This window comes from Aquarana catesbeiana, linkage group LG04, assembly GCF_042186555.1.
Source record: "Aquarana catesbeiana isolate 2022-GZ linkage group LG04, ASM4218655v1, whole genome shotgun sequence".
Classification (NCBI taxonomy): Eukaryota; Metazoa; Chordata; class Amphibia; order Anura; family Ranidae; genus Aquarana; species Aquarana catesbeiana.
This window is the reverse complement of record NC_133327.1, coordinates 383,657,007-383,684,372: the sequence shown is the minus strand read 5'-3', so window position 1 is coordinate 383,684,372 and position 27,366 is coordinate 383,657,007. Positions and strand designations below refer to the sequence as shown.

General features: G+C 43.8%; 1 protein-coding gene across 1 annotated transcript in view; it reads left to right on the top strand.

Moving 5' to 3' along the window:
- Nucleotides 1–27,366, top strand: part of ROS1 (ROS proto-oncogene 1, receptor tyrosine kinase) — a 249,252-nt gene that overhangs the window by 172,218 nt on the left and 49,668 nt on the right. The window contains exons 32-34 of the mRNA XM_073627146.1: nt 22,132–22,215; nt 22,288–22,423; nt 25,892–26,054. Coding sequence (XP_073483247.1) covers nt 22,132–22,215; nt 22,288–22,423; nt 25,892–26,054 — 383 coding nt within the window. The remainder of the gene's footprint in view (nt 1–22,131; nt 22,216–22,287; nt 22,424–25,891; nt 26,055–27,366) is intronic.

Below are 27,366 nucleotides of genomic sequence, written 5' to 3'. Positions count from 1 at the left end.
CTCCTTCAGTGTCACTTACAACTCTACTTCCTCCTCTCCTCTTCCTTTTTCCGTTGGGGTCCCCCAAGGTTCTGTTCTTGGACCTCTCCTTTTCTCAATTTACACCACCTCCTTGGGTCAGTTGATTGCCTCCCACGGCTTTAAATATCATCTCTACGCTGATGACACCCAAATCTATCTCTCCACCCCCCAGCTCTCTCCATCTGTCTCCTCACGCATTACCAACTTACTAGCAGACATATCAGCCTGGATGTCACATCACTTCCTCAAACTCAACCTATCCAAAACGGAGTTCATGATATTTCCTCCCTCAGGTGCCACTTCCCCTGATTTCCCTGTCAATATCAACGGCTCAACTATCAACCCATCTCCCCACGCCAAGGTCCTAGGTGTAATCCTGGACTCTGAACTAACCTTTCGACCCCACATTCTATCACTATCCAAAGCTTGCCGCCTCAATCTCCGCAACATCTCCAAGATACGCCCCTTCCTAACCAATGTCACCACAAAGCTCCTAATCCAATCCTGGTCATCTCCCGCCTCGACTGCAACTCTCTCCTCATTGGTTTACCTCTAAATAGGCTATCCCCACTTCAGTCCGTCATGAACGCTGCTGCCAGGCTCATCCACCACACAAACCGCTCAGCGTCTGCTACACCCCTCTGCCAATCCCTCCATTGGCTGCCACTCAGTCACCGAATTAAATTCAAGATACTAACTATAACTTACAAAGCCATCCACAACCTGGCCCCCAGCTACATCTCTAACCTAGTCACAAAATACCAACCTAATCGTTCTCTTCGCTCCTCCCAAGACCTCCTGCTCTCAAACTCCCTTGTCACCTCATCCCATGCTTGCCTTCAGGACTTCTCCAGAGCCTCCCCCATCCTCTGGAATGCTCTACCCCAATCCGTCCGATTTTCTCCTACTTTATCCACTTTCAGACGATCCCTGAAAACTCATCTCTTCAGAGAAGCCTATCTGGCCCCCACCTAACAACTGTACATTTATCTTCTCAATCAGCACATCACCCACAGTTATTACCTCTTGTATCTCTTGACCTTCCCTCTTAGATTGTAAGCTCTAAGGAGCAGGGCCCTCTGATTCCTACTGTATCAAAGTGTATTGTATTTGTACTGTCTACCCTCAAGTTGTAAAGCGCTACGTACACTGTTGGCGCTATATAAATACTGTATAATAATAATAATCACTGGGACCAGATGGCTTGCATCCGAGGGTACTTAGGGAACTCAGTCAAGTGATTGCCAGACCGTTGTTCCTAATTTTTACAGATAGTCTACTGACTGGAATGGTACCAGCTGATTGGAGAAAAGCCAATGTAGCACCAATATTTAAAAAGGGCCCAAAATACATCCCTGGGAATTACAGACCAGTTAGCCTAACATCAATAGTATGTAAACTCTTGGAGGGGACGATAAGGGACTATATACAAGAGTTTAGTAATAAGAACGGTATCATTAGCAGTAATCAGCATGGATTCATGAAGAATCATTCTTGCCAAACCAATCTATTAACCTTCTTTGAGGAGGTGAGTTGCCATCTAGATAAAGGAAGGCCCGTAGACGTGGTGTATCTGGATTTTGCAAAAGCATTTGACACAGTTCCCCATAAACATTTACTGTACAAAATAAGGTCCGTTGGCATGGACCATAGGGTGAGTACATGGATTGAAAACTGGCTACAAGGGCGAGTTCAGAGGGTGGTGATAAATGGGGAGTACTCAGAATGATCAGGGGTGGGTAGTGGGGTTCCCCAGGGTTCTGTGCTGGGACCAGTCTTATTTAATTTGTTCATAAACGACCTGGAGGATGGGATAAACAGTTCAATCTCTGTATTTGCAGACGATACTAAGCTAAGCAGGGCAATAACTTCTCCGCAGGATGTGGAAACCTTGCAAAAAGATCTGAACAAATTAATGGGGTGGGCAACTACATGGCAAATGAGGTTCAATGTAGAAAAATGTAAAATAATGCATTTGGGTGGCAAAAATATGAATGCAATCTATACACTGGGGGGAGAACCTCTGGGGGAATCTAGGATGGAAAAGGACCTGGGGGTCCTAGTAGATGATAGGCTCAGCAATGGCATGCAATGCCAAGCTGCTGCTAACAAAGCAAACAGAATATTGGCATGCATTAAAAAGGGGATCAACTCCAGAGATAAAATGATAATTCTCCCACTCTACAAGACTCTGGTCCGGCCGCACCTGGAGTATGCTGTCCAGTTCTGGGCACCAGTCCTCAGGAAGGATGTACTGGAAATGGAGCTAGTACAAAGAAGGGCAACAAAGCTAATAAGTGGTCTGGAGGATCTTAGTTATGAGGAAAGGTTGCGAGCACTGAACTTATTCTCTCTGGAGAAGAGACACTTGAGAGGGGATATGATTTCAATATACAAATACCGTACTGCTGACCCCACAATAGGGATAAAACTTTTTCGCAGAAGAGAGTTTAACAAGACTCACGGCCACTCATTAAAATTAGAAGAAAAGAGGTTTAACCTTAAACTACGTAGAGGGTTCTTTACTGTAAGAGCGGCAAGGATGTGGAATTCCCTTCCACAGGCGGTGGTCCCAGCGGGGAGCATTGATAGCTTCAAGAAACTATTAGATAAGCACCTGAATGACCGCAACATACAGGGATATATAATGTAATACTGACACATAATCACACACATAGGTTGGACTTGATGGACTTTTTTCAACCTCACCTACTATGTAACTATGTAACACATCGTGGTCAGTTCTCTAGCTATGCTGGGAACTCAGTGTTCCATCCTCCAATGATCAGACTTGTCCTGATATGCCCCCGCTGTACAACCATTCACTGGGTAGCTCAGTGTGCTGATACTTCTCCTCCCCCCCAGCTCTTATGCAGCAGAGAACAGAGGGAATGTGATCACTTTTAAAAAAGGTAAAAAGGGTAATTATAATGTTTTTTTATATCTATACAAAAATGCTTTGCATTTCATTTCTATTTTAAACTAAATGGGTTGTTTTATAAGGTGATTGTTTACAATCACTTTCAGTAATTAGAAAGTTCTTTTACTTAAAGAGACTTTAATTGTAGAAACTTTAACTGTAATTTTCACTTAGCATAAATCAAGTGTTCTACAGCAGAGCTACGGTCAGAATAAACAGGGGCATGTAGTTTGAGTCTGGGGCATCTCACTGTTTTCTAAAGATGGGGAGCTGATTTACTGAAGGAACAGATGTTAGCAGTGGCGGCTGGTGGTATATTTCGGGGGGGGGTGGGGGCGCGCAAACAGTGTACTCACATCCAACCCCCTGGCCATTCAGATTGGGTAAACCCCCCCCATCGTTTGGGTTGGGTCAACAGCAGCCCCCCTCCACCCCCCCAGGTCGATAAGCCCACCACTTACCCCCAGGCAGCGCTTCCCCCTGGGTGGTGGCATCGTCCCCTCCATATCCTCTGGCAGCCTCTACATCTTCTCCCTCCTCCTCTCCCCTCGTCATGGTCCAATAGTATCACTTGTCATTTTGGCCAATTGGGAAACGGGTCTCATGACCTGCTTCCTGATTGGCCGGGAGGAGATTCAGTGTTGAAATGTGTTGAATATTCATTCGCTATTGTCACACAACTGGATGGGCTCAGGGCGCAGTGCTTGTGCCCACGAGCCCACCCTTTTCTGAAACCTATAAGAACCTCTGGCTCTAATCACATGCTTAAAAAAAAAAAAAAACCCTCATTGGAATTCATGCATCCGGCGTCCTGAATGTAGATCAGGGGGCCGGACGCATAGATAGGGGGGAGGCTCCCCTGCGCCGCTAATGGACTGGCCACCCCTGGATGTTAGCAAAGTGAATGTTCATGTAGCCTAGTGAAAAAGGTGAAGCTGTGTTTACTTCAATAATCCTATCGTACAAAGTAAAAATCCTCTTTTTAAAGTTTCTCTTGCAAATTATTGGATATAAAAAATTAACACAGCTTTCCTTTATTTCCTAAGTCCATTAAACATGCACTTTACGAAGTGAACGTTTATCAATGACACAGTCTTGTCATACTCCAGAACAGGGTTGCCAACTGCCCGTAAATTTACAGACAGTTTGTAAAAATCGGCAGATTTTTACACTGTCTGTAAATGTCCAGGAAGGACAACTGCTGTCCATAAAAAATATGGTTGCAGGATGGCTTCAGAACTGTGCATGCACAGCTCTGAAGTCAGCCAGGCTTGGGCGGGGGGTGGGCTCGGGCACATGGTGGTGTTATGACTCCGCTTAAATTATAGAGAAAGGACTGAAGTGGGAGCAGGGAGCTAGAGTGCCACCGGGACTGGAGGACTGGATAAGAAAAAAGAAGAGGATCAGTTCAATTCAGAGGAGCCGCAAAGCTGGAGGATCACCTGACTGAGCCTGACCTGCACCTGAGCAAGCATTTTGGAGGAGGCCAGTGATAGCTTCAGCCAGGCCCCACAGTCTGTGGGTTCACTGATGTTGGGGGGAGTGAATACACTAAGGTAAGGGGGGACACTGAAATAAAGGTTTCCTTATACCAATAAACCCCTTGTAACTGAGTGTATTCACTCTTTGGAAGGTGGTCTATGGACTGTGGTCACCAGAGTCCTCACACATAAGAGTTATTGGTGTTCCCCTTTAAATCAGAGTCCTCAGAGTTCCCCTTTACATCAGAGTGTGCAGTGGGAACTCTGATGTAAGGGGGGACTCTGCAGACTCTGATGTAAGGGTGGCTTATGTTAACCAGAAGCAACCTTACATCAGAATTCCCCTTTACAGGAGAGTCTGCAGCATTCCCCCTTACATCATGGTCCGCAACGTTCCCCTTTACATCAGTGTTTCCCTTTACATTAGTGTCCACAGAGTTCCCCCTTGCACATAAGGGGGAATCCTGCAGACTATGATGTAAGGGATAATTCTGTGGACTATAATGTGGGGGGGGGGGGGGGGGGCTCTGATAACCAGAGACCCCTTACATCAGAGTTCCCCTTTATATCACAGTCTGCAGTGTCCCCCTTTACATTAGGGTCCACAGTATTCCACTTTACATCAGGGGGAACCCTGCAGACATAGATGTAAAGGGAACTCTGTGGACTGTGATGTACAAGGGAACTCTGTGAACTTTTATATAAAGGAGAACTCTATGGAATCTGATGAAAAAGGACAACTCTAAGGACCCTGGTGTAAGGGGGAACTCTGGGGACTCATTGGACAGATGACTGCTAAGCTCTATATGCTGTTTTGTATGTTACTTATCCTGACCCCTGTACTCTATACATTATGTTGTACATAGTCCTGACCAAGGTGTTCATTGTCCCAACAGATGCCAGTTTTAATTAAGTCTCTCTTTAAGGTCAGACCAGTCAGTCATTCATTTTTGTGTGCATGAAAGCATATGCAAAGGAAATGTTTCATTTTAAAAAAATGATCCTTTATCTTGAGGTTTATTTGTGTCTGTGAGGCTGCCAGTTAAGGTATAAGAATTGGGAGAATTCTGTGGGTACAAGGACTTTTATGTGTGTGCAATGTATATAGCAACTAGGTGCTGATTTTGTTTAATGATTCCCCCTTTAACCCCCTTTCCACTGTTGCTATGCACGCTGCAAATCCCAGGGTGCCCCAGACCTTTCATCATCTTAGTCATGCTCACATTTTGTCACTGTTTGGAATTTTACATTGTAAAGCCAGCAGATTACTTGTTCTGAGTATTGTTAATATTTACATATCATTTATACTGATTAAATATTGATTGTCTGAGCTTATAATTAGGGATGGAATAGCTGTTTGGGTCGAACGTAATTTCGATTCGAACATCATCTGTTCGTTTGTTCGTAGAACAAACGAACATATGGAGCGCTCGTGGCAAGTTCGCCTGCCGCGGAGCGCCCCATAATGCACTGCGAGATCACAGTGCATTGACAGCTGCTGATTGGCCAAAGCATGCACCTGACCTGCAATGCTATGGCCATTCAAAGTGAGATGTGCTGTGAGAGCCTGACCTGCAATGCTATGGCCATTCAAAGTGAGATGTGCTGTGAGAGCCATGATTGACCAAAGGCAGGGTGCCTTTGGCCAATCATGGCTCGGGGGCTAAGTCCACGCCCCACACTATATAAGGCTGCTTACACAGTGGTCATATGTAGTGTGTTGGAGTGGAGATAGCGTAGGCAGGTTAGTGGATAGAGCTTGAAGTCAGTGTAGTATTATATATAGAGTGCAGTCAGTGTAGTATATATATTACAGTGCAGTCAGTGTGAATATATATTACAGTGCAGTCAGTGTAGAATTAGGGGCATATCCTGAAATGAGTGGGCCTGTGTGCAAGATAAAAAGTGGGCCCAGGCTGCGTGCTCCACAGCAAAATGTGGGCGGGGCTTACATTCAGTGAAAAATTAGGCGCGGCTTAATGGGTGTGGTTTACTAGAGTCTGAGATTACTTACATAATGCAGAATGTGGTAAAGTTAAATAGGGAATGTACAGTGCAGAGTGCAAGGCGGTGGGTAGTATGTGCAGGAAAGGGGTGTGGAGTGTATTTAGGTGGGTAGTATGTGCAGGAGAGGGTAGTGGAATGTATGGCGGTGGATAGTACGTGTAGGAGAGGAGTGCGGAGTGTATGGAGGTGGGTAGTATGTGTAGGAGAGGAGTGCAGAGTGTATAGAGGTGGGTAGTATGTGTAGGAGAGGAGTGCAGAGTGTATGGTGGTGAATAGTATGTGCAGAAGAGGAGAATGGAGTGTATGGTGGGGGTAGTATGTGCCGGAGAGGAGTGCTCAGTATATGGAGGTGGGTAGTATGTGCAGAAGAGGAGTGTGGAGTAAATAGTGATGGGTAGTATGTGCAGGAGAGGTGCAAAAAGTATGGAGGTGGGTAGAATGTTCAGGAGAGGAGTGCTGTGTGTATGGAGGTTGGTAATATGTGCAGGAGAGGAGTGAAAAGAGTATGGAGGTGGGTAGAATGTTCATGAGAGGAGTGCTGAGTGTATGGAGGTTGGTAGTATGTGCAGGAGAGGAGTATGCAGTGTATGGAGGTGGGTATTATGTGCCGGAGAGGAGTATGGAGTGTATGGCGGTGGGTAGTATGTGCAGGAGAGGAGTATGGAGTGTATGGTGGTGGGTAGTATGTGCAGGAGAGGAGTGTGGACTGTATGAAGGTGGGTAGAATGTGCAGGTAAGAAGTGTGAAGTGAACGGCGGTGGGTAGTATGTGCAGGATGGTGTCAGTAGTACAGTGGACAGTGTCAGTAGTTCTTTTCTTTTTCTCAAAATGTTTTTTGGGGGCCACTGGATGGTGTCAGTAGAACAGTGGACAGTAGCACAATTTTTTTTTTTTTTTTATTATTTTTTACAATTTATTTTTGTATTTTTTTTTTTATTGGTGTGGCAGAGGCACAGTTGCAAGCACTGATCTCCCTGTATGGCATGTCAGCTGACAGCCGCAGGAGGGAGAGGAGGAGAAGCGGCTGTCTAAAAAACCATGCAGGGATATCGGTGCTCGCAGCTGTCCCCCCACTGCACCGTTCATCGTCCCGATCAAGGAACAATCATCCATGTGTGCAGTGTGAGTCACAGCGGGCCCCCCCTCTCGGGGGCCTGTGTACAGTGAACACCCTGCACACATAAACGATACGCCACTGTGTAGAATATATATTACAGTGCAGTCAGTGTGGTATATATATATTGCAGTGCAGGCAGTGTATAATACATAATACAGTGCAGTCAGTGTAGTGTATATAACGCAGTGCATAGTATATACTACAGTGCAGTGCAGAGTGTGTATATACTTACTGCAGTGCAGAGTATATAGTGCAGTGCATAGTATATACTACAGTGCAGAGTGTATACAGTCAGGTCCATAAATATTGGTACATCGTCACGATTCTAATCTTTTTGGCTCTATACACCACCACAATGGATTTGAAATAAAACGAACAAGATGTGCTTTAACTGAAGACTTTCAGCTTTAATTTGAGGGTATTTACATCCAAATCAGGTGAACGGTGTAGGAATTACAACAGTTTGTATATGTGCCTCCCACTTTTTAAGGGACCAAAAGTAATGGGACAGATTAACAATCATCCATCAAACTTTTAGTGCCGGTTCACACTGGTGCGATGCGAGAACACTGTGAATCCACTGCTTGTTTACCGCATCGCATGTCAGTTCACACTGCCATATGCGAATCGCTGGGGAGTGTCAATACATTGTTAACGACACCCCCAGTTCAGCTTGCATATCGCACTGCGAACTGACAGTTCGGACATGAATCGGATCGCATATGTGTGAACACACATGCGATCCGATTCTGGTCCGAACAGAAAAAAGGGTCCTGTGCGTGTTTGCACCGAATGCGGTGCGATATCAGCCATACTATCTCTATGGCTGATATCGCACCACACAGACATCGCATGTAATGTGAACGGCAGTGCGCTGCGAATTACATGCGATGTCTGTGCGATGTTTGGCATCTCACAAGTGTGAACCGGCACTTACTTTTTAATACTTGGTTGCAAATTCTTTGCAGTCAATTACAATCTGAAGTCTGGAACGCATAGACATTACCAGACGCTGGGTTTCATCCCTGGTGATGCTCTGCCAGGCCTCTACTGCAACTGTCTTCAGTTCCTGCTTGTTCTTGGGGCATTTTCCCTTCAGTTTTGTCTTCAGCAAGTGAAATGCATGCTCAATCAGATTCAGGTCAGGTGATTGACTTGGCCATTGCATAACATTCCACTTCTCTCCCTTAACCTGTTGCCGCCCGCCCACCATCATATGACGGCGGAGCAGTGCGGCTCTTGTTCTGGGCCGCCGTCATATGACAGCGGCTGGTTTACACAGGGCATGCGCGCGATCGCGGGCACGCAGCCCTGCTCTGTCGGTGTCGCCATGTCCCCGGGACACAGCGCATCACTGACAGGGGTGAACAGCCATTGGGCATGGCTGTTCACCATGTGATTGGCCGCGATTACATCACGGCCGATCACAAAGGGTATTCCCCGATTTAGACCGCGCATGCGCGCGATCGCGAGCGCGCAGCGCGGTCACGTCGGTGGCGGCGTGTTCCCAGGAACACTGCTCGTCACCGACAAGGGTAAACAGCCAATGGCTGGTGGCTGTTTACCACGTGATCGGCTGTGATCCATTCACAGCCGATTACTAATTGTAAACAAAGACCGGTTACTAGCTGTCACTGGCTCTTCTCTCCTCACACACCGTTTCCAGTGTGAGGAGAGAAGAGCCAGGGGCAGTGAGTGACTGATCTATGTATGTTCTGTAGTGTACTGCACCAACACCACAAAGAGAACCTGTCACATCGCCCCCCCCCCCCCAATTACTGCTGTCACCCAACAGTCACCACATCAGTACTTATAAAAGTGCACCTGTCACCCGTCAGTGCCCACAAAGTGCACCTGTCACCCGTCAGTGCCCACAAAGTGCACCTGTCACCCGTCAGTGCCCACAAAGTGCACCTGTCACCCGTCAGTGCCCACAAAGTGCACCTGTCACCCGTCGGTCCCCACAAAGTGCACCTGTCACCCGTAAGTGCCTACAAAGTGCACCTGTCACCGTCACCGTCAGAGACTGCCGTCAGTGGTGCACCTGTCACCCTTCAGTGACCGTCATCAGTGACCGCCATCAGTGACCGTCCCCCCCGACTGTCAACCGTTACCTGTCACCCACCAGTGACCGTCGCACGTCACTAATCACCTGTCGCCCATCAGTGACAGTCACCTGTCACCGATCACCTGTCACCCATCAGTGACCGTCACCTGTCACCCATCACTGTCGCCCATCAGTAACCTTAATTTGTCACCTGTCACACAGCCCATCAGAAAAAATGTCCAAAAGATTTTATACAAGTGAGGAGGCGTTCCAGATCCTCTCCATGACTGATGAGAGCAGCAGGGAGCTCTCATCAGATTCAAATGCCAATTCCGATTGTGAATCAAATTCAGCAATTGAACCGATCGAAAGTAGTGGATCGGCAAACGATTCAGAGGAAGAATGGATCCCTCCTAAAAGAGCACGGCGCTCTGGAAACCAGGCAGCCACCAGCAATATACCCCAGGATCAAATTCCCAGTACCAGCGCTGCTGCCAGCGATAGACCCCAAAACCAAAGGCCCAGTCCTAGAGCAAGTGAGGAGGCGTTCCAGATCCTCTCCATGACTGATGAGAGCAGCAGGGAGCTCTCATCAGATTCAAATGCCAATTCCGATTGTGAATCAAATTCAGCAATTGAACCGATCGAAAGTAGTGGATCGGCAAACGATTCAGAGGAAGAATGGATCCCTCCTAAAAGAGCACGGCGCTCTGGAAACCAGGCAGCCACCAGCAATATACCCCAGGATCAAATTCCCAGTACCAGCGCTGCTGCCAGCGATAGACCCCAAAACCAAAGGCCCAGTCCTAGAGCTGCCGCCAGTGAAAGGCCACAAGAAATGCCCAGTACCAGCACTTCCGCAGCATCACGCCCAAATGCCAGCACAGGAACGCCAACTACCAGCACTGGAGTGCCACGTCCCCCAAGAGCCAGGGCCGCTACACATCTCGCAGATGGTCTTGCCAATCCAACATGGCTGCCTTCCGACTCAGGATCATCAAGAATTCCCCCTTTCACCGCACAGCCAGGTGTGCACGCCAATACCCCAAATTTTTCTGAAATTGATTGTTTTAATGTATTTTTGCCCAACACTTTGCTATAACTCATCGTGGACCAGACCAATTTATATGCCCAGCAGCATATTGCCAACAACCCCCAATCTTCTTACGCCCGTCCATTCGAGTGGAAGGATTTGACTCTGGAGGAGTTCAAAATGTTTATGGGCCTCACCATAAACATGGGGCTTACAAAAAAAATTAAGGACATGCCTATTGGTCCACCCACCCCATTCACCACATGCCTATTTATTCTTCTGTAATGCCCAGGTCCCGATACGAAATGATAATGCGCTTCCTTCATTTCATTGACAACACCCAGTGCCCTCCCCGCAATCATCCAAATTACGATAAATTATATAAACTTCGCCCACTCATTAATTTCTTTTCCCAACGATTTGCAGAACTCTATGTTCCCGATAAGCATATATGTGTATATGAGTCCCTGGTACCCTTTTCAGGACGACTAGGAATAAAACAATACATTCCTAGCAAAAGGGCCAAATACGGAGTGAAATTTTATAAGCTTTGCGAGAGAGTCACGGGATATCTGTATGCGTTCCGCATATACAAAGGAAGAGATTCCCAGCTCCAGCCCCCTGAGTGCCCTGCCTACATGGGCACAACTGGTAAAATTGTATGGGACCTGGCCTACCCACTGCTGAAGAAAGGTTACCACATATATCTGGATAACTTTTATACCAGCCTGCCCCTTTTCAAACACCTATACCTCGCACAAACCCTGGCCGGTGGAACCTCCAGAAAGAATAGAAAGGGCTTCCCACAAGCCATAGTAAACAAGAAATTGTGAAGGGGAGAAAGAGCAACTTTGAGATGCAACGAAGTGCTGGCCTTGAGGTGGAAGGATACTAGGAATGTGTACATGATGTCCACCATCCATGACGACACTACAGTTGAAGTTCAGAGAAGACGAGGTCCCATTGTAAAGCCAAAATGTGTACAAGATTACAATCTGTACATGGGGGGGTGGATTTCAACGACCAAATGCTTCAGCCCTATTTAGCAATAAGGAGGTCCCGTTTCTGGTACAAGAAAGTAGCACTCTATTTAATTCATTTGGCCATTTATAATGCCTACATAATTTACACGAAATCCACCGAAAGCCCTGCCCACTTCCTAAAATTCATTGAAGAAGTTGTCACGTCCCTCATCTACCATCAAAGACCCCCCCCCCAGAAAACCTTCACTCTGATGCTGTTAGCCGACTTCATGAATGCCACTTCCCGGACCACATTCCCCCATCTGAAGCAGGCCGAAGACGCCAAAAAAGATGTCGAGTATGCAGCAGTAAAGGATTTCGAAGAGATACTCCCAAGACCTCCTGCTCTCAAACTCCCTTGTCTCCTCATCCCATGCTCGCCTTCAGGACTTCTCCAGAGCCTCCCCCATCCTCTGGAATGCTCTACCCCAATCCGTCCGATTTTCTCCTACTTTATCCACTTTCAGACGATCCCTGAAAACTCCTCTCTTCAGAGAAGCCTATCTGGCCCCCACCTAACAACTGTACACTTATCTTCTCAATCAGCACATCACCCACAGTTATTACCTCTTGTATCTCTTGACCTTCCCTCTTAGATTGTAAGCTCTAAGGAGCAGGGCCCTCTAATTCCTACTGTATCAAAGTGTATTGTATTTGTACAGTCTACCCTCAAGTTGTAAAGCGCTACGTAAACTGTTGGCGCTATATAAATCCTGTATAATAATAATAATAATAAAGATACCAGCTACCATTGTCCCCAGTGTCCCCTTGAACCCGGCCTTTGCATTGGTGAATGCTTCAGACTATATCACACATCCCTTAAATATTAGCCCATATTCTTAACCACTTCCCCATTTTCATCATCTGTGCTGACCATTTCCCATGCTTCCTCAAATAACCATTCCACTGCCTTCTACGTGAACTGACCCTGGCCTGTTTTTTGACTATGCCTCTGCCAACCGTTTGGACTGCTTACATGTGAACCGACCCTGGCCTGTTTTACCAACTACGCTTCTGCCTACTGTTTGGACTGCTTTCATGTGAACTGACCCTGGCCTGTTTTACCAACTATGCTTCTGCCTACTGTTTGGACTGCTTACATGTGAACTGACCATGGCCTGTTTTACCAACTACGCTTCTGCCTACCACTTGGACTGCTTGCACATCATCTGACCCTGGCCTGTTTTATGGACTTTGCTTTTGCCTACCGCTTGGACTGATCTGTTGCCCTGCTACTGTAGGACACAGGGGTCTCACATGTGAGGGGCTCCAGAAATGTTTTTCCGGATGGAGAAAACAATTTTTTTTGTTGTCTCCGGGTTTCGTAATTTCCGGATTAGGGTCTGGAGTCCGGAGGCTTCATAGAGATTTGGGTGGGTCGAAGCCTCTCCCCCTGTGCCCCTGTGCACAGGTCTTACCTGATTGTGGCCCTCAGCCTGCTGCTGACTTACTGCCGCCATCCCCCTGCCTGCAGCATAAACTGACCACACCTCTGCCTGCTACCTGGACTATGGAAATAATTAGCTGTAGCAAGAGGCAGTATGTTTATGAAGGGCTGGAGAGTGGTACAATAATGAGTTCAGGGAGGTAACGGTGTACCAGGACCAATATTATGGCTGTGTTGGCTGTCTCTGCCTGGACAATTTCTATGGACAAATGCTTTGGCTGTGCTGACGATATCCTTGTGCTGACTATAGACAATCCTGCCTGCTGCCTGGATAATTACTATTGTTGCTAAGCACATCCCTGCCTGCTGCCTGCTGCCTGCTGCCTGCACCAATTCTCTCCTCTGGGGACACTACTAAAACCACAGGTAATACTTTTTTTTACCCTTTCCTCGATAGAATTTATTTTGGAGTGTAATTTTTTTGCAATGTGTTAGAAATATAAGGGCCTTCAAAAATAATAGGTTGTCAGGAAATTAGATGTGTAATTTATTCTTGTAGAACGCCTGAAGGTGCTACTTCAATGGTGGGCCTCTGTATGTGGTCAGGTTGTGTAAAAGTCTGACACATGTGGTATCGCCATACTCAGGAGGAGTAGCAGAATGTATTTTGGGGTGTAATTTTTGCTTTGTTCATGCTATGTGTTGGAAATATCTTAAAAATGGACAACTTTGTGGAAAAAAAAAGCGTTTTCATTTTTTTTCCACATTTTCCAAAAACTTCTGGAAAAAAATGAACCGTTCAAAAGACTCATTATGCCTCATAGATTATACATTGGGGTGTCTGCTTTCCAAAATGGGGTCATTTTGTGGGTATTTGTACTTTCCTGGCTTGTTAGTGTCTCAAGAAATTAGATAAGTCTTCAGTACATCAGGTGGGATCAGGTGTGATCAATTTTCAATGATTTGCACCATAGCTTGTAGACTCTATAACTTTCACAAAAACCAAATAATATACACTAATTAGGGTTATTTTTACCAAAGATATGTAGTCGTATACATTTTGGTCAAAATTTGTGAAGAAATATTACTAATTTGCAAAATTTTATGACAGAAACAAAGAAAAAGGCATTTTTTCACCAAATTTTCAGTCTTTTTTTTATTTATAGCACAAAAAATAAAAAACCCACTAGTGATTAAACACCACCAAAAGAATGCTCTATTCGTGTGAAAAAAAGGACGCAAATTTCATTTGGGTACAGTGTTGCATGACTGAGTAATTGTCATTCAAAGTGTGAAAGCGCTGAAAGCTGAAAATTGGTCTGGGCAGGAAGGGGGTGAAAGTGCCCTGTAGGCAAGTGGTTAAAAAACTCTTTGGTTGCTTTCGCAGTATGCTTCGGGTCATTGTCCATCTGCACTGTGAAGCACCATCCAATGAGTTCTGAAGCATTTTGCTGAATATGAGCAGATAATATTGCCCGAAACACTTCATAATTCATCCTGCTGCTTTTGTCAGCAGTCACATCATCAATAAATACAAGAGAACCAGTTCCATTGGCAGCCATACATGCCCACGCCATGACACTACCACCACCATGCTTCACTGATGATGAGGTGGTATGCTTTGGATCATGAGCAGTTCCTTTCCTTCTCCAAACTCTTCTCTTCCCATCACTCAGGTACAAGTTGATCTTGATCTCATCTGTCCATAGGATGTTGTTCCAGAACTGTGAAGGCTTTTTTAGATGTTGTTTGGCAAACTCTAATCTGGCCTTCCTGTTTTTGAGGCTCACCAATGGTTTACATCTTGTGGTGAACCCTCTGTATTTACTCTGGTGAAGTCTTCTTTTGATTGTTGACCTTGACACACATACACCTACCTCCTGGAGCGTGTTCTTGATCTGGCCAACTGTTGTGAAGGGTGTTTTTTTTCATCAGGGAAAGAATTCTTCGGTCATCCACCACAGTTGTTTTCTGTGGTCTTCCGGGTCTTTTGGTGTTGCTGAGTTCACCGGTGTGTTTTTTCTTTTTAAGGATGTTCCAAACAGTTGATTTGGCCACACCTAATGTTTTTGCTATCTCCCTGATGGATTTGTTTTGTTTTTTCAGCCTAATGATGGCTTGCTTCATTGATATGCCCCGTACACACGGTCGGACTTTGTTCGGACATTCCGACAACAAAATCCTAGGATTTTTTCCGACGGATGTTGGCTCAAACTTGTCTTGCATACACACGGTCACACAAAGTTGTCGGAAAATCCGATTGTTTTAAACGCGGTGACGTAAAACATGTACGTCGGGACTATAAACGGGGCAGTGGCCAATAGCTTTCATCTCTTTATTTATTCTGAGCATGCGTGGCACTTTGTCCGTCGGATTTGTGTACACACGATCGGAATTTCCGACAACGGATTTTGTTGTCGGAAAATTTTATCTCCTGCTCTCCAACTTTGTGTGTCGGAAAATCCGATGGAAAATGTCCGATGGAGCCCACACACGGTCGGAATTTCCGACAACACGCTCCGATCGGACATTTTCCATCGGAAAATCCGACCGTGTGTACGGGGCAATAGTGACAGCTCTTTGGATCTCATATTGAGAGTTGACAGCAACAGATTCCAAATGCAAATAGCACACTTGAAATGAACTCTGGACCTTTTATCTGCTCCTTGTAAATGGGATAAAGAGGGAATAACACACACCTGGCCATGGAACAGCTGAGCAGCCAATTGTCCCATTAGTTTTGGTCCCTTAAAAAGTGGGAGGCACATATACAAACTGTTGTAATTCCTACACTGTTCACCTGATTTGGATGTAAATACCCTCAAATTAAAGCTGAAAGTCTGCAGTTAAAACACATCTTGTTCTTTTCATTTCAAATCCATTGTGGTGGTGTATAGAGCCAAAAAGATTAGAATTGTGTCGATGTCCCAATATTTATGGACCTGACTGTATATACTACAGTACAGTGCAGAGTATATAGTGCAGTGCATAATATATACTCCAGTGCTGTGCACAGTATATAGTGCAGTGCAGAGTATATACTACAGTGCAGTGCAGCGTATATATTATAGTGCAGTGAACAGTATATAGTGCAGTGCAGAGTATATAATACAGTGCACTGCAGTGTGAATAATACAGTGCAGTGTATATAATGCAGTGCAGTGTAGTGTGAATAACACAGTGTCATGGTGCTACTGAAGAGTCGGTGTGTCACCACTTATCCCATTTTTTTTCCAGTTTAATCTGTTTTTCTTTTTTTTTTTTTTTTTTTTTTTGCAGTATCAGGATCTGTTGCTGCATTATTAGTACTCCCCCCTTCTGTGTCGCAGGTGTTATTCCTTCTACGTCAGCACAGCAGTGGTATACCCTTGTTTTTTTTTTTCATGCAGCACTAAAATATTTAGGGCATAAATGCTGTCCCCCCTTCTGCATCACAGGTGTTTCTCTTTCTGCGTCAGCAGTGTTTTCCTTTTTCTTTTTTTGGCCTTTCTTATTTTTTTTTACATTTATTTTATTTTAGATTTTTGCAGCAGCAGCAGTGAAAACAAATTCTCCACAGTTGCTGTATAGTTACTTTCTTAAAAAAAAATATATAATAAAATGGTTTATAGTGCATCAAGCACAAAAGTATTGCACCCAAGCACCATATTCCCTTCCCACACTCTGTAATAAATAGTTATGAAAATCCCCCCCAAAAATAAAAAACAATAATAAAACAGTTTATAATGCACCAAGAAAAAAAAAAACACCCCAAAAAATCCCCATCATGTCTGAAAGGCCAATAAGGAGAGGCAGACACTCACGGGCCACTAAAATAGGGCAAGCAGCCTCTGTGTCTACAGTGAAAAGTGGTGGTCGTGGACATGGTGCATCCTCTGCAGGCGGGGTATGCTTGTCCTTTTTTTCCGCTGCTGGCCATGTTATTGAGCCACCACATGCAGAAGAGTTGGTGGAATGGATAACTTAGCTGCCCCCATCCTCCTCACCCTCTGTTACCCAAGCTCATACTAGTTTGCCTTCCACCACAGCTGCCAAAGCAGCCTATTCCACTGGCTCCTTGTCCACAGCTACTCCTTCTGTAGCCCCACCATCATGCACAGAGGAGTCACCAAAATTATTCGATCACAGGATGCGCAGCAATTTGAATGCTCCGATGTTGGTTCCCAGGTTGAGGAAGGGATTAACGTGAGCCTAGAGAGAGGAGGTGCCACAGAAGGACAAGAAATTAGCAGTCATGTTCCCCCAGCTGCAGCATACTGCCAAGTTTGCTCCAGTTACAAGGAGGGAGGGGATTATGAGGTCACTGATTGTACTTGGGTGCCGAGAGAACAGAGGAGGAAAGTGAGGAGGAGGCACAACTCCAACGAGGCAGGATGTCCTCTAGGGGCCAGCTTAAGGACAGCAACCCTATTGCATCACACCACAGAGCTCCATAGGTGCAGGGCACTGCTTACTCCCCGCTGACTTCCAAAAGTTCATTGGTGTGGGCTTTTTTCAACGCATATGCAGTAGATTGCAGCTTTGCTGTTTGCAAGCAGATCAAGTGTGACCAGAACACTAGCCACTTGGGCACCACATGCTTGAAAAGTCACATGACGACCTGCCATGCTGTCCATTGGCAACAGCACCTGAAAGACCCACATCAAAAAAAAAAATGCAGATTTCTCCTTGCTCCTCATCTAGGATCTCTACCCCTACTATACCTCAAGGCTTCTCAAAAACTTGCACTGAGAGGAATGATGGTATAGCAATGGGTGCCACAAATACTTGCAGCCAATCTGCTAGTAGTACACCACCTGTTGATTTCAGCAGGCAAATTTCGTTACCCCAGTTGCTGAACCGTAAAAAAATACTTTTCCAGCCATCCACATGCTCAGTGTCTAAATGCTAGCTTGGCCAAATTGCTAGCACTGAAACTGCTGCCTTTTCATCTGGTAGACTCTGCCCCTTTCATGAATTTGCAGAATACGCTGTACCACAGTGACAAGTTCCAAAAATAAATTTATTTTCACGTAAGGCCATTCCAGCTCTGTGCCGTCATATGGAAGTCAATGTTTTGGCCTCGTTGGACAGGGTGGTCAGCAGCAAGGTTCACATTACTGCTGACTTATGGTCCAGCAGGCATGGTCAGGGATGTTACATTTCCTTCATGATGCACTGGATAACTCTGTTGGCAGCTGGGAAGAATGCAGGACAGGGCTCAGTGCTGGACCTTGTTCTGCCACCATGCCTCCAAAAAGCTGGTGGTCATTCTGCCACATCTGTCTGCTCCACCCCCTTCTCTTCTTCTTCCTATTTGGCCTCTTCTGCTGAATTGTCCTCTGAACCAGTAGTGCTCTCTAAGCGTTCAAAGGGCTAGGCAAGCAATCAGGCTAAAAGATGCCATGCGGTGCTTCAGGTGGTCTGTCTAGGGGACAGGAGCCACACTGGGGCAGAGATTCTGTCAGCTCTGCAGGGGCAGGCTCAGAGGTAGTTGATGCCACGGCAGCTTGAGCCAGGAATGGTTGTATGTGACAATGGCAACAACCTTTTCTCCGCCCTCAGACAGGGACACTTGACACATGTTTCATGCTTGGCACATGTCCTGAATTTGGTGGTGCAGCGCTTCTTAAACAGATACCCAGGCTTACAAGATCTTCTGAGGCAGGCCAGAAAAGTCTGTGGCCATTTCTCATGTCTCTTCAAACTTACGCTGCATGGGCTCCCTGATTCTGCAAAGCCTGCGAAAGGACCCAAGGATTTGCGGTATCAAGGAGAGGGATCATTACTGGCTGGCAACCCTTCTTGATCCATGTTACAAGCGTAAAGTTGCAGAGCTCATCCTGCCTTCGCAGCCCCAATTTTTTTGCACCTGTTTGACAGGGGCATGTAATTTCAATTTTTTTACAAAGTTTTATCAGCAGGGCCCATTCCTGCACCCAACAAGAGTAACTGTGAGGGGTTACAGTGTTCAGGCACCACCTGGGATGGGCGAACAGTTTGAGCCAAGGATAAGTTTGGCCTGAACATCGCCCATTCAGGTACTCGCCTAACACCCAAACTTTCTGGGCCCCATAGTGGGTTTTCGCCCGCTGAGCGCACAGTCAGTAGGTTGTAAGGGCTTCCCCACTAAGAGCTAAATTTAAAAAAAATGATTGTAATGAAAAAACGGGGTGGGGGGACCCTTTGGGTCTGGTATGGATTTTAACCACTTCCCTACCGGCACATTGTAAAATGACGCCAGCAGGAACACTTCCTCCCTCCTGCAGCCCATCAGAGTACCCGAGTACCTATCTGCAGCCCATGCCTCATAGAATATACATTGGGATGTTTTCTTTCCAAAATGGGGTAATTTTGTGGGTAATTCCACTATCCTGGTACTCTAGGACCTTCAAAAGTATTAGGTAGGAATGAAATTAAATGTGTAATTTATTCTCCTAGAACGCCTGATGGTGCTCCCTACATGTTGGGCCTCTCTATGTGGCCAGGCTGTGATAAAGTCTCACACATGTGGTATCACCATACTGAGTCAAGGGGAGTAGCAGAATGTATTTTGGGGTATAATTGGGAGTATGCATATGCAGTGTCTGAGAAATAATTAATTTCGTCATTTTCCCAATAATTGTGGGAAAAAATTACAACTTCAAAAAACTCACTATGCCTCTTACTAAATACCTTGGACTGTCTACTTTCCAAAGAGGGGTCATTTGGGGGGGGGTTGTACTGTCCTGGGGTTTCAGGGCCTCAATAAATGAGATAGGCCATCAGTATATCAGGTGTGATCAAATTTGTATGATTTGCACCATAGCTTTTTCACACGGACTAAATAATATCCACTAATTTGGGTTATTTTTACCAAAGATAAGTAGCAGTATAACTTTGGGCCAAATGTATAGACAAAATTTACTTAGCTGCAAAATTTTATAATAGAAAATTTCTAAATTTTGCTCTTTTTTTTTACTTATATCGCAAAAAAGAAAAAACCCAGTGGTGATCAAATACCACCAAAAGAAAGCTCTATTTGTGTGAAAAAAAGACAAAAATTTTGTTTGGGTACAGTGTTGCATGACTAAGTAATTGTCATTCAAAGTGTGAGAGCACTGAAAGATGAAAATTGGTCTGAGCAGAAAGGGGTGACCGTACCCTGTCCTTTGGTTCAGGTATAGATTTTAAGGGAAACCCCACGCCAAAATAAAAAAAAATAAAAAACGACGTGTTGTCCCCCCCAAAATCCATAGCAGGCCTTTTTGGTCTGGAATGGATTTTAAGGGGAACTCCATGCCAAAATGTAAAAAAATTGGCGTGGGGGCCCCCGAAAATCCACACCAGAGCCTTATCCGAGCATGCAGCCTGGCAGGCCAGGAAACGGAGGGGACGGGCGAATGCCCCCCCTCCTGAACCATACCAAGCCGCTTGCCTTTAACATGTGGAGTGTGCTTTGGGGTGCCTATGTTGATGGGGACAAAGGCCCCTTATTCTGACAACCCTGGCCAGTGGTTGTCAGAGTCTGAGATCGGGGGGCTTATCGGAATCTGGAAGCCCCCTTAAAAAAGGGGGCCCCCAGATCCCCCTATGTGTATCGGTATCGGGTACATTGTACCCCTTCCCATTCACCAAAAAAAAGTGTCAAAAGCCAGGTTTGTCAGGAAGAGGCCCTTGTCCCCATCAACATGGGGACAAGGTGCTTTGGGGTGGAGGGGACCCCACACCAATTTTTTTTTTACTTTTGGCATGGAGTTCCCCTTAAAATCCATACTAGACCCGAAGGGCCTGGTATGGACTGGAGGGGGGACCCCATGCCATTTTTAAAAATTGATTTTCATCTATATTGCCAGGAGTTGGCAATACATTACAGCTGCAAGCAAGTTTAAATTACATTTTATTCCTTTAGAAATGTCATTACTGCTGCGGCATGTTTTACACATTGCCATATGCGCCACTTTACAGGCAGACTAAGGGGACCCCCCGGCACGATATTTAAAGGAATATTTCATTTTTATTGTTTCACTTTAGGCATAATTAAATTCACTGCTCCAGAAAAAACGGAAAGAAGCTTCCAGTCACTGCACTCGCTCGTGAAGAGATGGCATGGGGGGGGCTTTTCTGCACTGCGCATGCGCCGATGACATCATCGGCGCAAAACACAGTAAATATCTCCTAAGTGGTGCACGTTATGAGATATTTACAATACCTATAGCTAAGCCTTATTCTAGGCTTACCTATAGGTAAAACTTCCACAGGGAGGTTTACAACCTCTTTAAGCTTGACACTTAAACCTTCTATGAACTTTTTAATTACTGCTGGAGTTGTGGTTACATTTGTTCTTGCTGTGAGAATTTACAGTATCTCACAAAAGTGAGTGCACCCCTCACATTTTTGTAAATATTTTATTATATCTTTTCATGTGACACACTGAAGAAATGACACTTTGCTACAATGTAAAGTAGTGAGTGTACAGCTTGTATAAGTGTCAATTTGCTGTCCTCTCAAAATAACTCAACACACAGCCATTAATGTCTTAACCGCTGGCAACAAAAATGAGTATGCCACCAAGTGAAAATGTCCAAATTGGGCCTAATTAGCCATTTTCCCTCTCCGATGTCATGTGACTTGTTAGTGTTGCAAGGTCTCAGGTGTGAATGGGGTGTACTCACTTTTGTGAGTTACTGTATATCCTTCGTGTTGCTGTAACAGACACAACTTTTTCTCTGGTTTATTTTTCTTTTCAAAGTTTCTGAATGCCCACTATTATGTATAATGTATTTTCTGGGTGACAAGTATATAATTGCCTACAGTAACAATACTTTTGTGGTGTTCTCTCTTTCATGCTTGTTCAGTGTATACTGAATCACTCATAACAATTTCCAGTGGCAAATTTAAATAGTTCAATCCCATGCTTGCGATTCTGAAAAGAGTGGGTGGCTGCCCATATATAGTAGGCTTTGGATGGTTCTTGGTAAATATGAGAACAGCTTAGCTGCCCCAATTTAACCACTGCTGTTGGGAAGTATGTATTTATTGTATGCATTTTTAGCATTTATGTGCTCTTGTACCATGGCAGAAGGTTTTTGTCTCTTTGTATATATTCATATTTTTTTTTTGTTTTTCTTTTCTCAGAGAATGGTTCTTCCAATATGGTTGCAATAGTTGTTGGCTGTGTTTTAGGCTTACTTTTGGTTCTCCTTCTGGTAGCTGCCATTGGTATGTACAAATTCAAGTTATATTGTTTGATATTACGGTGGGGAAGCTTTTATTGATACATTTTTTCCTTAGTTGCGTACCGGAGATCCAAGCAGAATTCTATTGACAAGAAAGATGACATATGTATTATTTATGAAGACAAAGAACTCGCTAAACTTCGAGGGTTGTTCTATGCAGTTGGCTTGGCAAATGCATGTTATGCTGTCAGGTAAACAGTGTAATTAGAATTTATATGAAATGTTTGTATGGGATTTGTATAAAACAGTATAATTATAGTTATAATTTGTTTGAAATGCTCATATGTTTTTCCAACATCCCATTAGCTTATAGGCCCCAAAAAATTGATAAGTTAATCCACACCCCTAAATATATGCCATACTTTAAGCAAGTCATCTTTTGTTTTTAAAATAACATAGAGACATAATTATATATATTTACTTTACAGGGTCTGTGATACATCAAAGACTGGGTATGTATAGGGGTGTGTTTAGGGTTGCCACCTCATCTCTTTAAACCCGAACACATATTAATTACACAGGTTCTGTGGCTGATTAAGGTGGTAATTAAACTTGGGGCTTTATCTGCATTCAATTAGCCTCAGAACCTGTGTAATCAATATGTGCTCGGGTTTAAAGGGATAAGGTGGCAACCCTAGGTGTGCTGCACAGCACAGGAGATTGTGTATAATTTTATGTAATGATAGCAGTAACCCCTTAAGCAAATTTCTCAAATACCTAAGCTTGCTCACTTCCCCAGTGTTTTATCCCCTTAAAGACCCTGTGTTCTTTTTGTAAATGCCTCTTTATGCGTTGACATATCTCCTTGGACTCAGTCTATCCAGACAGTACGGTCACCTGCTGACTTGGCACCATCCACAGGTATCTTAACTCTTCAATAAGACACAGATGTTGAATCTAACGTAATTTTATTTCCGTCAATTGCAGTACAGAAGATGCTTTTCCAGTCTTCTGAAGTGTAAGAAGACAATGACTTTCCTTAACCCTGTCTCTGTGAATCACTAACACTGACTGAGAGAACATGGAATAAATGTGGGGATGGGGGGGATTGGATAACAATATCACAAAGTAAACAAGTGGAAGTGGCCAGAAACTGCCACCAGATGTCAGCATGCTACTAAAGAATGATAACCTAATGCAGATCAATGCAAAACATAATAAATACATGAGTTTGTGGCGAAACACCCTGCAATATGAAATCATATATGTTAATGTGCCAGAAATGCACTTGGTTCCTATATAGTAACACCTCACAGCATTTTTGTGAATCAAGTGTTAGCCCTGCCCAGTTTTCTTTTGCTAAACTACTGAATCATGCCCCTACTTTTTATGTTCACAAAAAAAAGACTAATTGCTCTGTATTTCTAAATTAGAACTTCAAAGGCTAATCAGGCTCCTTGAGTTAACACGGAAGTGTGGACAGTGCACAGGGCAGCTCTGAATTTCAAACAAGATCAATATGTATTCTACAAGAGCCAGATTCAGTTAGAGTGTACCTAAACCCAAAAGCAAAAAAGTAATTTATTGCAGCGTACCAATCCTTGTATGTGGTGGCTGCATTTGTTTTATTTTGTTTTAAGCTTTTTTCTCTATTTTCACCTGTTAATCCAGCAGTAAATCAATAGTGCTATACAGTAGATCTGGATTTTAAAAAAAAGCAAAGGAAAAAACCCAGAAAAGACAAATAAAGAAAAACTCAATGTATCGAGAGCCCCATTCAGAAAACCCCTAAGTTTATGATCTATTATGCATATTTATGCACTTCCTGGTATTGTACCTAAAATGTGTCTAAATCTAAGAACACAAATACAATGTAATGTGTATTACCAGTCCTTAGATGTTGTGGTGTCATTAGATTTTTCCTTTATTTTCATCTGGTAATTCCCTGTCCAAAGGTGGCAATGCTTCCTCACTACTATCTATCTATTGGGGAACAACATTGTCATTCTAGGACAGAAACCATGTTGAGACAATTCAATATACCCCCTCCTCATCTCCAAACCCTAGGAGTTCAAAGAGGTGAAATGGGTTGGGCTGAAATATTGCAAAGTGCTCAGGAACAAGCTCACTGGATCTCTGGCAAGATCCACAGGTATTTTTGCCCTTGCCAAAAAAAAATATGTTGAACATATTTGTGTCTGTTCAACATATCTGACAGACAAAAAGGTGCAAAACAAAGACATTTTTTCATTAGGGTATTTAGTATTATTTAACAGGAGATCATTGAAGTTGCTTCACATTTTACCATGTTTTGACTATATAGCAATCACAAAAAAATTAAATTTTCTTTCCATGCTGTCATTGTCTTCACTGTCTTGCAACCTCAGCACCTGGCCCTTATGATGCTCCAACAGGTCCTGACTAGGGATAAGCCAAACTGCTCTGGGTTCTGTTTGAGCTGTTTTTTTAATACAAAATGCATTAGGTCCCCCTAAAAATTCATACCAGACTCTTAATCTGAGGATACAGCCTGGTTGGCCAGGAAAGAGGGGAGGGGATGAATCCCCCTGAAACATACAGGTCACGTGCCCTTAACATTCATGTTAATGAGAACAAAGGTCTTTCGACACAACCATGGCCCAGTGGTTGTGGGGGTACCGTGGAGAGGTTGCTTATCCAAATCTGGAGGTCCTCTCTAAAAATAAAGGGGCCCCAGATACCCCCCATGTGAATGAGTAGGGGTACATAGTACCTCTACTCATTCACCAAAAGAAAAAAAAACTAGAAATAAAAACATCCAAACGTTTGTCAAGTCCTTTATGAAAAAATAAAAATCCCCCCCAAAAAGCCCCTCGTAAATCCATTGTCACAGTGCCAGCCACCAACTCACCAATATTAGAAACCTGGCAGACACATGACCGATCCATACAGTACTGCTTGCCAAATGACAGCTCCTTGAGCTGTCATCAGCTCTATAAGGGAATAGGCATACATCACTGACCAAATATGAAGAGTGACCATATTTGTGGAGTGGTGTCACCGCTATCCCCACCCCTTTGCTTATGTAATTGGCGATTCCTGTCTATGTAAGCCAATGTAGTGGTGAAGGCAGTGTTTGCTAGAGACACAGTGGGTGTCGACACCTGACGGAACTATTGATTGACAGTGAAAAGCAGCCATATATAGAGCCAGTATAAATACTGTTTCTATATATGATGCTCAGCTCCCACCAAACAAGGGGCCAAATGGGTAGAAGTTTTGGCATTCATCTGCTATTTCCTAGCCTGGACCAGAGAGCAGTAATCCTTTAAATATTGGAGAACAACTTTTATCCCTGGATCTGGAGAACCCAAATTAAATTGCAGTGAACCAGAAGCCTGCAATTGGTTATTAACCTTCATAATGATGACATCAAGCATGAGACCCAGAGATAGAATGGTTATTCCTGTGACTGTGAATAATAGCCCATTTTTATAAAAAAAATATTGTTTCTTTTCATTTATTATTTATTTTGAAGAAACCTTTTGTTAGGTTTTTCTGCTGTTTAACAATATGGGATCATTTGGGACTAGCATGTGTTCACTTCAGAAACCTAATCAGATTCTGGGGAAAGTTCTGAGCATTCATTCTTGAAAAAAACTTTTAGTATTTGTGCTGGTCGCTGATTATTATAACAATTGATTCTGTAAAATCAGCAGTTTTGACACAATTTTTTTCAGTACTTTGCCAACAAAAAGTGAAATGGAGAACTTACCTAGCTTTCCTCGGGGAAATTTAACCCTCTGTGATTTCTTGGGAAGTGGAGCCTTTGGTGAAGTGTATGAAGGAACTGCTAAGGATATTCTAGGGCCTGGGACTGGGACCAGCAAAGTAGCAGTCAAGGTATTACAAACAGAAGTTGTAGAATCTGCAAAGATTTTAATTTACATTTAGATCTTGGAAAAAATATATTTTTTGCTGCTCGAATAGAAAACAGTCTACCCTTTAATAAAGCAGATTTGCAGCTTATAATTCTAATTTTTTTGGTTATATTTTGAAAATTCTACTTAGTTTTACATTCTGATGCAAGCATATAAGATTAATTGAAATAACTGTCCCTGCATATACAAACTAAACTAGACTCTGAAATAAATAAAGGTAGGGCAATTTAGAAACAGTTGTTCTTTAAAAAACAAAACAAAAAAAAACATGCTGTACAGATTGACACCCAGTCTTGATCAACCTATTCACAGGTGATAGATGTCTGTAAATGTAACATATTTGCCAGTGGAATTTCTATTTCTAAGTTTTTCCTTTGGTTAAGAAATAAAAGTGTCACTAGAGCACTAGGCACTAGGTAAAGTATACATATTATATCACCCTAGCAAAAAGAGCCACAAGTTTGCTGGCTACTTGCCATGTGAATACCAATTGTTTGACCTATAAGAATGGAGCCCAAAAAAGTAGTCCATTCTTTGAGCTGGGTGATGATGGACACTCGCCTCTTCTGCTTCTCATTGGTCCAGTGATAGTACAGCGGAGGTTGCTGACAAATGGTGCTGTTACAGTGCAGATTGTTGAGCAGGTTGTGATGTCTAACTGGGATGACTGTAACACAAGACCCGCTGCACAGCATTTTTTGGTAGTAATAAACGACTGATATATAAAACGATCTATTTCAGCAGTGTGTTTATCTCTGTGCCCAGAGTTCAGCTTTATATTTTAGAAACATGAATTTATGCTGTGGCTTCAGGTTGTAGAATTACAGGAAGCCTATGCAAAGAAAATACAATAAGCTATATTGCTGAACTCCCCTTTTGAAATGATAGCTGGCTGGCTGTTATCCTGATCCAAAGGCAGCTCTTTCTGAAATAATGGCCTAGAACAAGTATGAAGACTTTACCCTAAATTCACCATCTGCATGCCTATTCCAAGTTAATGATTCAGAAAGTATTGAAACCATAAACAACGAGGCAACTAACATTTTATCAGTGGCAGGTTCCGTAGTCGTTTAAGTTTCCCTTAATGCGTTTCACAGAAAATCATTGTGGTATTGGTGCATGGAATTGACGACAAGGCAATGCTTTTTTATTAACAAGTGAGATAATTAACCAAAAGGGCATGTAAATCTCCTAGAAGCCAAGGCTTCAGTTCTGTAATCATTTTTTTTTTCAGGATGAAGCCAGTAACAGGCTTTTGGGGTTATTTACTAAAG